A 15,214-nucleotide genomic window follows, 5' to 3' on the forward strand; every position below is an offset into this window, starting at 1 on the left:
GGTTCCGCGCCTCCTCGACCTGCTTCTCGAGGGCCTGGCGCTGGGCCTTGTCGGTAATGGCCGACAGAGTACCGCTCACCACCCCGAGCAAGTTGTTCTGCACGGAAAAGTACGGATAAGCAAGCATCTTGCAAGATCGAGAAGAGAAAAGGACTTACGGCGGCTTGAATCGCCTCGTTCAAGCGCAAGTACGGAAGGTCGAGACACGAACAGTTCGAGGCCGACCTAGCTTGACATTCGAGACAAGATTGAGGCCAGACGCGGCCGAACTTGTCCTTCTTCATGACGCTCTTGCACGGCGCCTGGAAGATCATCCCCGACGTGTCCGAACCTGAGCGGAAACAGTACGGATCAGGACAAAGAAGGACACATACTCAAGAGAAGAACTCACCGTGGTTCGACCACGTCTCGCAATTATCGCACGGGAGTGCGTTGTACGAGGCCTTGTTGAACTTGGCCGCGCACTTGTTGATACGGGTAACCTACGTAGTAACGAGTACGGATTAGTACTTATTCAAACGAAACCCGTACTCGAACTCACGGCGTTGGCCACCGAACTTCCGATACCGGGCGCCGGCTTCTGGGTGACGACGTTATCGGCCTTTACTTGACCGTGGAAGAGTCGGTTCCCGACGACGACATTTCGACCGTTAGCGGAAGCAGCAGCGTAGGGCATCTTGGTACGGATAAGGACGAAGGAGTACTAGAGTGGAGAGAGTATGAAGTAGAAGAGTTAGACGACGGGGGGAATCGACGTCAAACACAAACGAACAGCGAGGTATATATCTTGTTTCGATCAACGGATAAGTACCGATCCGTAAATCGAGCTTCTCGACAACACGGACCTTCCCGCGACTCTCCGGTGGATCAAAACTCTAAAGGACCCTAGAGTGCGATACCGTACTATACGACACGATACAGTACACAAAACGTATATCACCCGGGTACTCAACGAAGGTTCGGCAACGAGTAGGCAAGTGATATCTCTTGAGTATCGTACGATGGTAGCAGTACGGGAACGCAATGATCGGGAGATCATTGTACGGAAGGGGGAGATAATGTCACAGGACGATCGATATCGGGCCCGACACGTTCCTCGCTTTCGGCCGAGATCATCGAGAAGCCCGACAACCCTTACGTACGCGTCGCTTTGGAGATCGGACTTTACGGTACAGGAACGCACAGATCCGTACGCGAAGCGAGGGAAAGGACGTCGAAGCGAACGAGAGAGAAGAACGTAGACGAGTCGAGAGGCGAACGATGTAGAAGCGCAGGGAGAGAGGTCTAGAGTCCGCTTCCGTACGCTTCGGTACGAGTATTTAGCTTTCTGTAATGTAGCGTACTTGTTATGAGACGCTTGAGTACTGAATAGGACTCAAGCGTCGATATTACATCTCTTCGATACTTGATCATCGTACAAGAGTAAAGGTCACTATCCTGACGGTTAGCCACCTCTACGAGCAGTTCCTTACAGTAAAGTACCCTTTCGCGCCGGACTTCACCTTTCGCTTACGCGGCTAGCCCTCCCGTGACAGCTGTCCACGTTCTTGGGTATGTTGCTGCAGGATCAAACCGTTCGGGACCGTATGAACGAATGGAGACAGCCTGGTGAAGACGATCAACATCAGGACGACCCGGAGCTTCGCCCCGTTCCAGGGATCATGGAACCGTTCTTACCACCCGATCAACTGATGCACGGCCTCTCTCATGGCGTCGCTTGGAGGGCCTATGCTACAAACACCGAAAGATTGTGGGGTGACGGATACCCCGCCGCAGACGAAGCGATTCCTGGATGTGCACAAACCCGTCACAGCGGGCTGAAGTACGGCCTCAAAATCATTCTCGGCTGCGATTGGTGAGTGTTCGATTCCGCGTGTATCTAGCTGGAGGAACCAAGTTGACGGGGTGGATGTCGACTTCCCACTTCTCAGGTTCGCAGTCAAGGGTCTGATAGGGTCGTCCGTAGGGGTGGTGTATGCGGTGGTCGCAAACCTTCCCCGGGACATGTGCTTTAAGAAGAGGTACACAGCACTGTTGGCTGTGATACCAGGACCCAAGGAGCCCGGACCCGACTGTTTCCACAAGGTTTTAGCACCCATCGTGCGAGACTTGCAGGTCTGCGAAAAAGGAATCGAGGTCACTCTACCGAACCAGGCCGAACCTCTGCGGGTTTCGTGTCGCATCTTGTTTACGGCAGCTGATTTGCCAGCGGCCAAGAAGATGGTTGGGGCGGTCTCGTATGCCCATGCCAAGCACCCGTGCCACCAATGTGCTGTGACCCTGAAGCAAGTCAACGAGGTGTCCGGCTACGATTGGGATCGTCTACCACGCTACTCCCCGTGCGATCTTGTGGACGCGGCTCTGGAACATAAAACAGCCTCCCCCGCTCGACAGGCAGAGATCGAATCGCAGTTCGGCGTACGTTACAGTCCGCTGGCTGAACTGGTGGGGTTCCAGCACAGTTACGCCTGCCCGGTAGATCCGCTACACAACTCATTCCTCGGCATCGGGAAGTCACTGGTGAACATGCTTTTCGATAACAATCTCTTGGAGGGTTTGCACATGGAGGACTCTCGCCGCGACATTTTTACGGCGGTCTTCGAGCAAGCGAACTATCCTGGCCATCTAGGACGTATTCCTGCCAGAGTGACTCGACAGTTTGCGACAGATAAGAGAGGAAAGGCCGGAAGCGCGCTCAAAGCGGATCAATGGAAGCGAATCGTACAGCTCCTGCCCCTAGCGTTATACATGGGGTTTCGTTCCGAAGATGGAGACTTTATACCTGAAGAAGACCTAGAAAAGGAGACGGAGGAGATCGCCCCACCGGTCCCACGTCGTGGACGCAAACGCCGGTCAGATCAAACAGAAGCTCTCCCACCCGATGGCCCCCGCAGAAACCGCGCAGAGTGGTACCGGATCGCAGTACTCGTCTCTGCGTCACTACAAGTACTCCATGCGCATTCGATATCGATAAACACGGCAAGAGCAGCTGTTCAAGATCTCGCAGATGCCGCACTCGCATTATTGTCTCTCGGGCAACACTTGTCGATCAATTGGCACAACGCTATGCACTACGCGGAATGTGTAGCGTTGTATGGGCCACTAACCGGATTTGCCACATGGGCTCTGGAAAGGAACAACGGCGAGCTCTCCCGGGTGAACCACAACGGCCAGGAACGGGATGTTCCTACTACCCTTATGCGTGCTTGGTTACTAGAGGCCCGACTTTGCGCCATCTTGTCGAATCCTGCGCCCGACGCAGACCTGCGGGAGTTACAGGCGCTGATGTCTCTGTTAACGTCGAAGGAACCCCCGAGAGGCACATTGATGATGGAGGAGATGCGAAGTGTCGCTGCGAACTGGCATATCCGGCTTCCAGTACCGTATCAACGAGCACTCTTAGTCGATCTACGACAACACGACGCCTACCAGCCATTGTTAGCCTTTGTCCAGCGCCATCATCCGGAGCACGGTTTCGTCGATGCTGCAGACTACCTGGACGACCGTCCGTGTCTTCCTCACCGTAGTGGGGGTTACCACCTCTATACGCATGCAACCTACAACGGCTTCAAGTAAGTTCGGATCTCGATATCAACTTCAGACGCCTAGGTCCGTACTATTGTTCGACGTGCTGATTTCGCGCCTGCAGGTTCTGTTCGATGTTGTGGAGCCGAAGCCGGCGAGACCAATTCGCCCTCGCTGAAACCGGAGAAGGCCAGACACGGGACCTGTGCAAGATACACTTACTCCTCCGAGTGGACTCGATCGACGCGACGCTGGCCCTAGTCGAGTTTTATCTCCCAGCCCAAGGCGACTACCCTTGGCAGACACGCTCAATAGACCTGGGCATGAAAATCTACCGACATCAAACCCTCGGCAAGGTCTTCATACGTCTAGAACAATTGAAAGCATCTACAATCGTGAGCCGTGTGGAGACCATGCAAGATGGCGACTGTCTTGTCTCGTTCTCCTGTGATCGAGTAAGTCATGCCTACTTCCCGACCGCCTTGATCTTCATCATGCTGATAATCAGGTCTTGCGCAGGATGGCCAGGACCCCAAATTTTGGCTGTTGGCCGACGATGAACAAGCGGCCGAGGCGCGTCTCGAGGATGAAGAATGAGCTAGTGACGAAGCGCGACGGTGGCTTGGATCACCGCAGCGGAATATCATAATAACTGTGAGTTCCGCCAGTTGCTATTGACATGTTGGTACGCTGTTTGCTAAGCGTCACCCTTTTGTTTCACTCTATGTTACACCGTTGATAGCCTCGTCTGTACTATAGTCTCGGATTCTTGTTTCACCCGACAACCCGGCTCGTCCGACAATCATGGGCCGCCCTACTGGCTATCGGCACCTCGGATGTAGTTCGGGAAGAAGTTCTCTTGACTACCCATCGTCTCTCGCTGGGTCTCCTGAGCCTGCTGGCCGCTCGGGATAAAGCCCAACCTCTTCATCTCCTCCAGGAAGGCAGGCTCGAAGACGGTATTGGCGTCCATGCCGCCCATACCCATCATGTCGTTGCTTCCGAGGTAAGAATCAAAGCCAAAGCCATTGGCTTGCCCCGCGTGATCGTGTGCCTGCTGATGTCTTGCCTGCTGACGGGGTAGGTTCTGGGTCTGATTGTAGGTTTCGTGCTGGGTATCATTGAAGGATATGTTGTCGACCGGACTGTCGGCACGGTGGGAATTGCTGAGGGGCGAGGTGACATTGGGGGCGTAAGTGGTCATTGATTTCGTGAGAGTTCGTTGGCCAGGCTGACGACTAGTAGCCGCCTGCTGTCCTCTTTGGTCAGGTAAAGGAAGGGGTTGGGAGTTTCGGTGAGGCTGAGATTGAGAATAATCGTCGAATGGTTGACTCGCGGGACTGATGATACGGTCGTCCTCCAAAGTTCGGTATCTGTCGGGCGTTTGCTGGTAGGTCATTCCATATCGAGACGGCCCGGCCTCTGGGGACGCTGCCTCCGAACTCGTCGAAGTCTGACTTCTCTCCCTGTTGTAGTCGTCATCAAACTCATCCGACAGTACTCTCTGGACCGCGCTGACAGCCTTCTTCTGGCGCTTCGCATCAGGACCCAGACTGCCTCCTCTACTCGGCGTCTTGGAGCGCGATCGTTCGCCACCAGCATCCGAGGGGGTTTGGGCAGCCGCCTTTCTCTTCTTGCCGATTCGAGCAACGCACCAGTCTAGGCTTTTGACATCCTCTGGGTGTGTCGGCTCGTCAACCGGGACGACATACGCATCCTCCTCTTCGGGATGATCGGCAAGCCAACTGGGATCGAACATCCATCGCTGAGGATTCTGGTGAACATTCTGAGTCCGGGTCGCCCAATACGGTTGAGCGGGGACGCGTCCAGGGTGCAGATCGGTATACGCATCCGGCTTGGTTCCAGTCGCCCGGCTCAATAACGGTGAGCGAGTATCGATGATGGCTTGTCGTGCGTTAATGAACTCCTCGCTGTATACGCCTTCCAGCTCCGGGGTCAAAAACAGCGTCTTGTCGCCCTCCTTGACCTTGGTCAGGGGCACGTTACAGAACAGCTCGTCCATGCAAGCCCACTTTCGATCGGAGTACTCTGGGTTGAGCGCACGCCGATTTGCCAGCCACGTAGACGCCTGGGTAGGGAGCAGGTGTCAATCCCTTCATTCGGTGACCGAAGTGTAAGTGTCAGCTGTAACATACCGTTTGCAAGCGACTTCTGATGGGACCCTTCACAGTTCCAGTGGCGTCGTTCTCCAGATCCTTTCCTGCTTCATCCATCTTCCGCACATAATCTCTCTTCTCCTTCAGGGTCTTCGCAACCTCGACATCCTGGCTCTCGACTGCATCCAGCTCTTCGATCTCGGCCATAACTTTGGCCCTTCCCTCTGTGGCCCAATTGCGGGTCTCCTCCAGCTTGATCTTGGCGGCGAGCTGTTTGAAACGGCGGCTGATGATGTTTCGGTAGACATCGGCGTGCGTATCATACGGAGGGATCGCGGTCAAGGGGAAGTCGCTCGGCATAGCCAATGCCTCTCGGTTGTGGCGTAGTACGTGAGTCAACTTGTCCTGTTGAGCGACGTTGAATTTGTCGGTGAAGGGCTTATTGTAATCCCACCTCATCGCGGGCGGTCCATCAGAGCCGTCTCCTTTGGCGAGCTTCGGCCAATCCGTATCGCCTGGGGCGCAATCAGGAAGCGGTACCGGGGCGGGACAGCCGTGACAATAGTCGACAGCTTCCCTTACCAGTCGAGATATACCGAGCCGCTGCCTTTTGGTCGTGGGTGTCGATTCCTCCTCATCCGATTCAACTCCTCGCTGATCTCTCAGCTTCTGCAGCTCTGTCGTCAATTCCTCGATCTTAGCAACCTGGCTCGTCACTGTCTGCTCCAACACATCAACTCTCGACACAGCTCGATTTACGAGTTGCCGCAGCTCGTTCAGCTCGGTGTCGTGGCGATTGGAAGTCGTTTGCAGCACCGAGGTCTGATGGGAGAAGGTGCGTTGCATCTGACCGAGGGCATTGGGTAGCGCTGACTGACTGGTTCCAGAGGTGAACGGTGTGATGGGAGAAAGAGGTGATGCGATAGCGGCGGCAGGGAGGAGACCAGAACGGGTGGGTGTCGTGTACGATCCTGGCGAGCTCAAACTCGATCCTCCGCTCCCGCTAGCAGATACTGATGTGCTTTGATTGCGCACGTATTGACTGCTGCCAGGAATGGGCACGATCTGTGGCTGAGGTCGGTTCGTCGGTCGAGGTGTGTTGTCGCGATCCTGGCTGATGTTCGTTCTGCCTGGGGCAGGTTGGGAAACTCTCCCGATGTCCCTCACTCCTGGAGCTCCTGGCCTTCCCGGCCTCTCTGTCCCGTAAGTCCGCTGTTGATCCGTCATTCCACCCTGCTCCTGTCGTTCTGTGTTCGCTCGACCTCCTGTCCTTCTCGATGGCGATTGCGATGACATGATATCGCCAGGCTGACCGATGATTGATATGGACGTGCTTCTTCTTCCACGACAGTTGCAGAGATCAGAGATGATGTCGAGAGAAGCTAGTGAGGAGTGGTCGATCTACCATCAGGCAAGTGAACGAGTGTAAGCATAGTCCAGCTATCCGAGGCGTTTGATTCTATGACTGACTTTGAGCAGAGATCAGACGGTTCAAAGGCACCCTGAAGCGTGCGTCGTTGACCTCCGGTCCTCCAATCTTCGTACTACTGCGACCGCATCAACCCACCGACTACGGCGACACCGGTATATGGTTGACTAGATCTAAGGGTATGTTCGCTGCCTAGAGTGTTGTGACGGTTGGTAAAGGGGGGTATACGATGGTATAGTTGGTCGACACGGGTTGTATTCTTAGCGGCTTGGTTGCTGATCGGGGGTCGCGATCTCTTGAACGCGACCCGCGATCTAATCTATGCTATCAGTTGTTTACTATGTCGAACATTTATACCTCATTTGGACCTGCATACGACTCGCATTTGGGCCTCATTTGGTCCTCGTCTGGTACTTGTTCGGTCCATGTCTCGGCTCAACTAAACGGCAGCTCGACTCATTTCGACCTCGTTTGGACCACATCTCGACCGCATTTGTTATTCATTTAGATTGCTCATTTATCAAGTAATTTAGACGAATATAAATGACGTGTAATTTCCACCTACGGGCCTCATTTCATCCGAAAAAAACGAGTCGTAAACGAGGCCTAAATGAGGCCGAAATAAGTCATTTATATACCGTCTGGGCCTTCCGAAAGTCCAGTTCTTAGGAAGTGCCACTTCCCTGCTCCGACACTGCCACCCGTCAAAATACAGATACTCAGATCATCATGTCCGACTTCGATCTCGAGACCGCCAAAGCGCAATCCCCGATGCTCCATATCATCCCTTACTCCACCACTTACCACCTGTACCGCTTTCCACCTGGCACCCCCGGTCTGGGTTCATTGCTGGGGAACATCTTCACTGCTCAACCACAGTCATCCTCCTCTTCGAGCAAGGACACGTTCGATGTACGGACGGCGGAACCCGAACGTCTGAAACGGGCCGGGAAAGGATGGTTGACAGTGACAAAGACCGAGGAAGAGGTCTCTATCATGGTGGATTCGGAGTACAACGCTGCCGAGCCGGGATCATTCGACGCGAACGCTCAGCTCGAGGGGCTCGTTCAAGCGCAAAAGTCTGACGGGATCAAGGATGGTCCGTTTGGTTGTCTCCGAATTCGAGGACCCATGGAGCTGAGTGAGTGGTCACGGTACAGCTACGAAGGCTCGCTCATACTGACCTGCCGCGGTCTCGATTCCTATCTCAGATCTTGTCGGAATCGCTTCCCGCTTGCTCGCCCCATTGACAAAGGCAAAGATAAGCGTACTGGTCATCTCTTCGTAGTGAGTATCTCAAGGCCGCACCAACGATCTACCCGATTGAATGCGCTGAACATCGACGGTCGGGCATTTTGCGTTTCTTAACACCACTCAGTGACACGGATTTCATTTTCGTAAAACAAGATCTCATGCCAAAAGCTCAAGAACTCCTACGTGCGGACGGCTGGACCGTCCTATGATTCACATCGACATATACCATAATTCTCCCCTTTCGACATTGTGACCGAGCTCAAGACTTCTTAGCCTTTCCCTTGAAAAAGGCGGCCAAGTTCCGGATACTGCTCCCGAAATCCCCAACCTTGACGTCCTCCCCGATCCACTTCGGTAGCTTGCCGGATATCCTCGATTGCGCGTATCTTTGATCGACGAGCAAGATGGAGGCGTAATCGTTCTGATGACGGATCGCACGACCTGATGTGAAGCGAGGATAAATCCAGCGATCGAGCTACCACTTGCATCGCTGATCGGTGCCTACCGATCGACTGATTGACCGCCCTCATGCAGAGATTCTGCGCGTGTTCACGAAGTCGATCGAATTAGCCTCAAGACTCCCTCGGTTGTTCATGGCAAGGCCGTACCTCGTATAGCTCTTGTCCAGCATTCTTGGACGATCCAGGAAGCGACGTGACATAACGCATACGTTCTTTGAGTTCGACGGACCCGGTATTCGCGAATGGCAGGCCGACCATGATCACCCCTCGACCGAGCGAGTCGCTGAAGTTGATACCTGGTTAAGCGTAGCGTTTTAGTGAGAGCCTACCCAGGCATCAAAGCAAGAATCCTACCTTCCGAGAGTTTCGCGCCAACGACAGCCAACAAAAGGGCACCTCTACGTTTCGTACCAGGCTCAGGCTAAAACGACACAATCGTGTCGGCGTCAATCTTCAATCTCTTTTGTCCCATTCCTTCCGCTCACATTATCGATCGCATTAGCATACTCCCGGAGGACGACTTCGACATCCGAACTGGATTGGGGCTCATAAAACAACTAGACCGGGGGGGGGACTAATCAGTGACAGATGGAGTGGCGAGCAGCCGAAGAGATACTCACTTTCTTGCGCGCATCGAGCTTGTCCAGCAGTCCTTTCTGCTGCCATATCGACTTGACCCTTGCGAGAAATGCATACGATGGCAGAAAGACGACAACACCATCTGGAATCAAGTTGATCATACTGGAGACGAGAGCCCCTAGTTCCAAGATCTACATGGAGGAATCCAAAGTCAGAAGGCCGATCCGTTTGATCCGGCAGAAGTACTCGCCAAGCCGTCGTCGTTGCGACTATCAAACTTGAACTCCATAGGTTTCTTGCTGGGCCCAAGCGTGATCACCTGGGTCAGAAGGTTTTCTCTAGGTATGACGTGATCACAACTAAGGGTCGCGATCTGCTGTTCCGACTTGGTTGGGAACAGCTGCCGGAAGTCTTTCATCTGACAGCGCAGTCCGATATTCCGACATGAATTCCGACGATCTCGACCGACAGTTGAATGTACCTACTGGTGCCATTGTGCCTCCAGCCAAGATGATGCTGCGAGCCTCTTGCACGACACTTCCGAAATGCTCCGCAGGGTTTAGGAGGATGTATCGCATCGATATGCTCAATTTCGGCTGGGCGTCTTTTGAAGCTCCGAAGGGTCCAGGTCCTGCGACCATCAAGATCCGGCCATCCTCATTCGCCTCGGTCAAGGACAGCAGGAAAGTCTCGACCTGGCGGAAGGCCGAGATGTTGTTGTGCACAGAGGCTTTGCGATTGGCGGCTGACAGCAAGCGCGTTGAGTCTGTCCGTCTTCAGACTGAAGATCAGGATATGCGAGACTCACCGTCCTGCACTGAGTCTTGCGCGGCCTTTTCAGCGTAGCCGGACACTTTTTGCGCCAGACGACTATCCTTCAGATATTGAACTAGCTCAATCAGGTTGACCTGGTCGGCTCCGCCCTTCAACTGCGACGTGATTTCGTTGACGCGAAAGAGTTGTTCTTTCGCCTTCGCCTTTTGTGCGGTCCCACCGGTACCTGGCGTATCCCCCAGCCATTCTTTGCAGATGGATGTCAACCCCCGGATTACTGCCAGACATTGTTTCAGGTGAACCGCATGGATCGGTTTGAGACGGTTTTTGAATCGCTCATAATAGGTCATAATCTGGGTTGTTGCTGTTTCTAAGTGGTCCACAGGTACCGCGATCGAATGGATACTTAGGATGGTGTCTATTAGATCTATTATACAGAGTTAGCAATCAATCATCTTCCAAGCAGAAACCGCTTACTGTGGGCTTCGTCGATTACGACTACGTGATCCTTCAGGCTGAAACCCAGAGCCTCTCGAGCGCTTTTTTGGAGGAGTAAGTTGTAAGGCAGCGTTACGAGCTGTCAAGAAAGTCGGTCAGGGTAGAAGGCGGTCGTGCATGACGAGAACGAACCTGAGCTTGTTTGACACTTCGACGAGTCGCGTAATAAGGGCATACATTTTGTGCTGTGCCCAAATCGACGATATCCTCGATATCTTTCGGATCGGCCTGTGTATCTATCTAAATTAGCACAGAATTTTTTATCCTGAGACGCTCGTCACCTTACCAGAATCTGATCACGAAGGTCGAGCATCCCATCCTCCCGCTCTTTTGGTGGCAGGTACGAACATCGCCCGGTCTTGCTGTCTATTGATTGCCCCATCAGCAGTGATAATTCTGATAGGGAATCCACTCAAGCTCACCAGACTTCTGTAGATCTAGACAGGCTTCATTCATGCGGTCTCCGCCCTTGATGCGACCTATCTCCCTTACCTTGGCGAGTACACCTGAAATAGTCAGCTAGAGGGGCCCGATCAGCATATGAAAATTGCGCTTACTTTCGCATTGATACACAGCTGAGCACGACCTCCAAGCGGCACGGACCTGACCGGCAAGCTCTCATCTTCGTTCGGTTCTGGATTTCCCCCGTCGCCGGTGGCTCGATCTTGTCTGGCGAAAGCCGTCTTTAGCAGTTCCGACGTCAATTGCCTCAACTGAGTATGGGTTCGGGATGTATAGAAGACCTTTGGCACGTCTACTTCCTCTTCGTCTTCTGCTTTCGGTTTAGCTCCAGCTTCTAATCTAAACGGAACCGGTCAGTGATCAGTGGCCCGCCTTGACTGATAACACATTGCGGATCATGACTCACTGGTTCATGAGCGCCCTCACTTCGGCCGATATCCCATCTTCTGCCGCAACTTGCTGTGAAGCAACAGAGCCAAGACGATCGATAGGCAGAAATTCATCGTCCGCATCGTTTCTCTTTTCTGAGCGTTCGTCTCCCAAGAGGTCCAGTCTCGGTTTCTTCGAGACGTGACCTTTTTGACGGCGAGATTCCTTGAGCAAAGCACGCTCCCTGGCCTTAGCTGATGCCATTCTCTCTTTCAGGCGATCCTGAGTGGCTTGATATTCCGCTATTTGCCTATCCAGTATGTGCTGAATCACCCATGGCGGGTCTGGAAAGGCAACAACAGTCACAATCAGTGAAGCAGTGCAAAGAGACTATGCACCTTTCGAATCGTACCTCCATTGTTTTCTGCAGCCAGCTTTGCGGCTAGAGCGTCTCTGGTATAAGCTCCGAGCCGTTTCTCGTTATCTTCGAGCCAAGTGAGGGTTGCTGTCAGGAGACTGAGAGATTTTCCAGTTCCCGTAGGAGATTCCACCTAAATCAAGAACCCAAGTGGGTCATCCTGATATCCACATATACGAGAGATCTGATCTCTTACGATGGCGATCTGGGAGTTCTCAATTGCGCTGAACACTGTTTGCATGAGTTGCAGCTGTATGTCGTATGGCTTCGGGAATGGAAAGGCGAAACGAGCAGGCGTCTCCAATGTCGGTACCACGACGTCGACGGACATTACTGAACGGTACTGAAACCTGGGTCCTCGGGTTCCGTTCACAGCGAATATATTGATTCTAAAGTTGCTCAACCTACACGATGCGTAGCTTACAGCGTCGACTATATGCAACTAACTATGTACAATACCCCTAGCAGCTTCAGGTGGAGGTCAACGGATGTAATCACCGGGAGCAAAAGTCACGTGATTTCGACCGATGACTAGCATACAACGGCAGCCCTTGCCAGCCTGTGCCCTGCTAGAAACACATAGAGTAGTATGACACGCTATACTTTCGAGCGAGTCATCGAAGCAAATTGAGCGAGCGCCTTCTCGGCGGCTTGAAGAGTGGGAGCAAGTGCCTGATTTCTAGATCGTCAGCAGCATCATCGACTAGATGCTCATCAGCGACTCGACATACCTCTTGAACCCGTTCTGCATCAACCGTAGTGTCTCGCTTGGCACTAAGGACGACGCTATCAACCTTTTCTCTCATCAAGCTCAGAAACTTTGCCATCTTGCGCGCCTTGGCCATTTTCTGTTCAGGGGTAGGCGCCCCCAACGTCCCCGGAGGTGTTGGTAGAACTGCCGACCAAAATTGCCGCAAGAACTCTGTATGGGCATTGTGGCAAGTCAGAATTTGGGACATGATGGCTTGAGGTATTGGGTCTAGTCAATATCAATCTCAATATCAGCCTCGTTTGCTTTGGTTATTGATGACGGTCAAGCTAACCTTGTTCTTCCGTTGCTTGTCTAGCTTCCTCAACTCCTTTGGCAACTGTGGCTACCGCCTTGTCCGCTGCTTTCCTAGAATTGGCGAACTCCTCGAGCGTCGCACCCTCTCGCGTGATCCAAGACTCCTTCTTTCTAGTCTCGCCTGGCGGTAGTGCTGGAATCACACGGGGCAGATCCGGCCGCCAGTCTCGCAGTGTCGATTGCGAGGACATGATGATATTCCGCACGTCCTGGACATGAAGCATACAAGAGATAAGTCGGTATAACTCCTGGCATTAGACAGAATATTGACCTACAGCTGAAGACTTCCCTTGGAGCCAAGCGGCACCCGCATCTTGACTGTCCGATGTCTTCCCATCAAACATGTCCTGCTGATCTTGCACATCCAAACTGATGGTAGAAGTCTGCTCATGACTTCGAAGCTCGTCGAGTTCGATCTCTCCATATAGACGGGCCTGATAAGATAAGCTGAGTTTAGGATCGATGTCTCATTAGGACTGCCTAGCATATCGCAACTCACCTCTGCGGATCTTATACCGTCTCCTAGCGCATCCGAGGCTGCATCTTCTTCACTGTGATGATTCAGTTTTACGGGTCAGAAAAGTAGACGTATACCTGAGGGGCCGGAACTTACTCTAGAGCAACTAGGCGATTCGAATGGTCATTGAACCGGCGTATCAGGGGTAGAGTCGCTTTCTGTTTGCCTGCCTGCATCGTGTAGTCCTTCCCGTTGCCTGTCTATTCGATCCGGCGGCTTGAGCTGTCATGCCGATAGCCGAAACGAAAGACGACTCACCTGCTGATGATCTTCCTCGGTAGCGGCCAAATCCAGGAACATGTCCACGCTCCTCTTTGGCGCCTCTCTAGGCTCCTCAGCTATACATCGGAACATCAATACGGCTTTGAACAGGACATGCTCGGCCTCGCTCACCATCGTCGGGGGCCTCCAAGTACATGTCAAAGATAGTGTCCGCCCTGATGTTCGTGCTTCCGCCCGCCCGGGCTGAGGCTCTGTGCCTGTCCCATAGTCTCGACCGGAAATATCTCGACCAAAAGTCTTGTTCTGTGATTTGACCTTCTTTCGTCCCGACGTGGTTGACGTAGATTTCTTGTACGATAGGAAACTCCCTGAACACCGACTCTTGCAGTTCTCTAGTGATATTGATCTTGATCTCGTCTTCGCCATTCCTTTGCTCTGGCTTTCGTTTTGTAGCTTGAGCGATTCCGAACCCGGTACCAACACTCTTGTTTTTCGCATCGTTCTTGTTCTGTGCGTTGAAGCCGAATCGATCATCTAACAGCTGAGAGGGTATACCCGGCCTTTGGGACATCAGGAGACGCTCTTGCTCTATAAGGTGCTGCAAATGCAAGGGCCAGTCAATTGGCTAGGTCTGGGCTAGGCTCGACCTAAGACCACAAACTTGTCTTCCATCCCAGAAATCCTCATCGCTAACAAGCCCGGCGATAACCAGATCCCGATGAAGCGATTTCAAAGTCGGATTCTTCGAAAGTACACCTTTCCTTAGTCCGATCTCCTCTTCGTCATAGGTAGTGCCGTTAGGACCAGGAGCTGCTGCGCGTCCTGCGGGCACTGGTGTAGTGGTCCTGCTATTTGCGGGCGAAGTTGAAGAGGAAGCAACAGGTTGCGGTCTGGCAAGTGCCGCTGCACCAGCTCCCATACCTTGAGCGGCATTAGCGTCGTTCGCGGTGTTCGTAGTGTTCCGCTGCTTGTTTTCGGCAATGAAGGGTATCAGGAAGTCTTGAAGAGCTTGTCGGTCGGCAAGGTTCTGTGGAGAGGCTGCTGTGAACTGGAATGTGAGGCCTCCCTTGGGACGATCGTCGACGAAAGCCAGCTTGGCCGACGTCTTTGCAGCTCCGGCTTTCGATGTAAACATGCCTGCAACGGACGAGGGGAACAATGTTCGGACGACAAGGTCGGAAGTGAAACCATTGCTGAGACGTACTTATGATCCGGCTCAGCTGCTGGGTAGGAACTTTCTCTGCTCCGGCTACATCCGGAACCCAGTTGAGGCTCGTCTGTCCGATGACAAGGGTGCCAGGGTTCTTGTTGTAGATCGTCTTGTACTTTTTCACTTGCCCAGCCGCGCCGCTGGAACCTTGCTCCGCCATCTTTACGTTCGTCAATGTCTGACACGGCGAGCGATGAGCGAGAACAGATATCTTGTATCTAAGGAAAGATACCTTTAGTGAACTACTGGTCGTTCTGTACCTGTCCAAGGGATTCGATCGATCCTCCGCACCTGTCTTCGTCATGCGTCGATC

The 15,214-nt window shown here is 53.1% G+C and overlaps 4 protein-coding genes across 4 annotated transcripts; 1 reads left to right on the plus strand and 3 right to left on the minus strand.

Moving 5' to 3' along the window:
* Nucleotides 1-4,339: 4,339 nt before the first annotated feature.
* On the minus strand, nt 4,340-6,938 carry HD553DRAFT_344725 (uncharacterized protein; the record flags this gene model as incomplete). The annotated part of the gene is made up of 2 exons (XM_046183019.1): nt 4,340-5,614; nt 5,682-6,938. 2 exons carry the CDS (start codon nt 6,936-6,938, stop codon nt 4,340-4,342), a joined length of 2,532 nt encoding a protein of 843 aa, XP_046034414.1.
* Nucleotides 6,939-7,743: 805 nt separating this feature from the next.
* On the plus strand, nt 7,744-8,472 carry HD553DRAFT_316776 (uncharacterized protein). The gene is made up of 2 exons (XM_046180666.1): nt 7,744-8,212; nt 8,283-8,472. The coding sequence occupies exons 1-2, from the start codon at nt 7,801-7,803 to the stop codon at nt 8,357-8,359; spliced, it is 489 nt and encodes a 162-aa protein (XP_046034415.1). The 5' UTR covers nt 7,744-7,800; the 3' UTR covers nt 8,360-8,472.
* A 112-nt stretch (nt 8,473-8,584) lies between these two features.
* On the minus strand, nt 8,585-12,217 carry HD553DRAFT_329626 (helicase C-terminal domain-containing protein; the record flags this gene model as incomplete). Its single annotated transcript, XM_046181928.1, has 17 exons — nt 8,585-8,766; nt 8,831-8,864; nt 8,934-9,082; nt 9,141-9,207; nt 9,272-9,343; nt 9,407-9,556; nt 9,616-9,776; nt 9,847-10,095; nt 10,174-10,566; nt 10,617-10,716; nt 10,770-10,865; nt 10,924-11,003; nt 11,060-11,129; nt 11,195-11,438; nt 11,506-11,812; nt 11,881-12,019; nt 12,083-12,217. 17 exons carry the CDS (start codon nt 12,215-12,217, stop codon nt 8,585-8,587), a joined length of 2,628 nt encoding a protein of 875 aa, XP_046034416.1.
* Nucleotides 12,218-12,254: 37 nt separating this feature from the next.
* On the minus strand, nt 12,255-15,134 carry HD553DRAFT_316784 (uncharacterized protein). Its single transcript, XM_046180667.1, has 10 exons — nt 14,896-15,134; nt 14,353-14,828; nt 13,863-14,289; nt 13,728-13,807; nt 13,566-13,669; nt 13,452-13,503; nt 13,228-13,386; nt 12,930-13,161; nt 12,618-12,865; nt 12,255-12,558 (listed from the first exon to the last, which is right to left on the minus strand). Exons 1-10 carry the CDS (start codon nt 15,059-15,061, stop codon nt 12,484-12,486), a joined length of 2,019 nt encoding a protein of 672 aa, XP_046034417.1. The 5' UTR covers nt 15,062-15,134; the 3' UTR covers nt 12,255-12,483.
* Nucleotides 15,135-15,214: the final 80 nt, after the last annotated feature.

The sequence above is a fragment of the Filobasidium floriforme genome, assembly GCF_021052385.1.
Source record: "Filobasidium floriforme strain CBS 6241 chromosome Unknown HD553scaffold_20, whole genome shotgun sequence".
NCBI lineage: Eukaryota > Fungi > Basidiomycota > Tremellomycetes > Filobasidiales > Filobasidiaceae > Filobasidium > Filobasidium floriforme.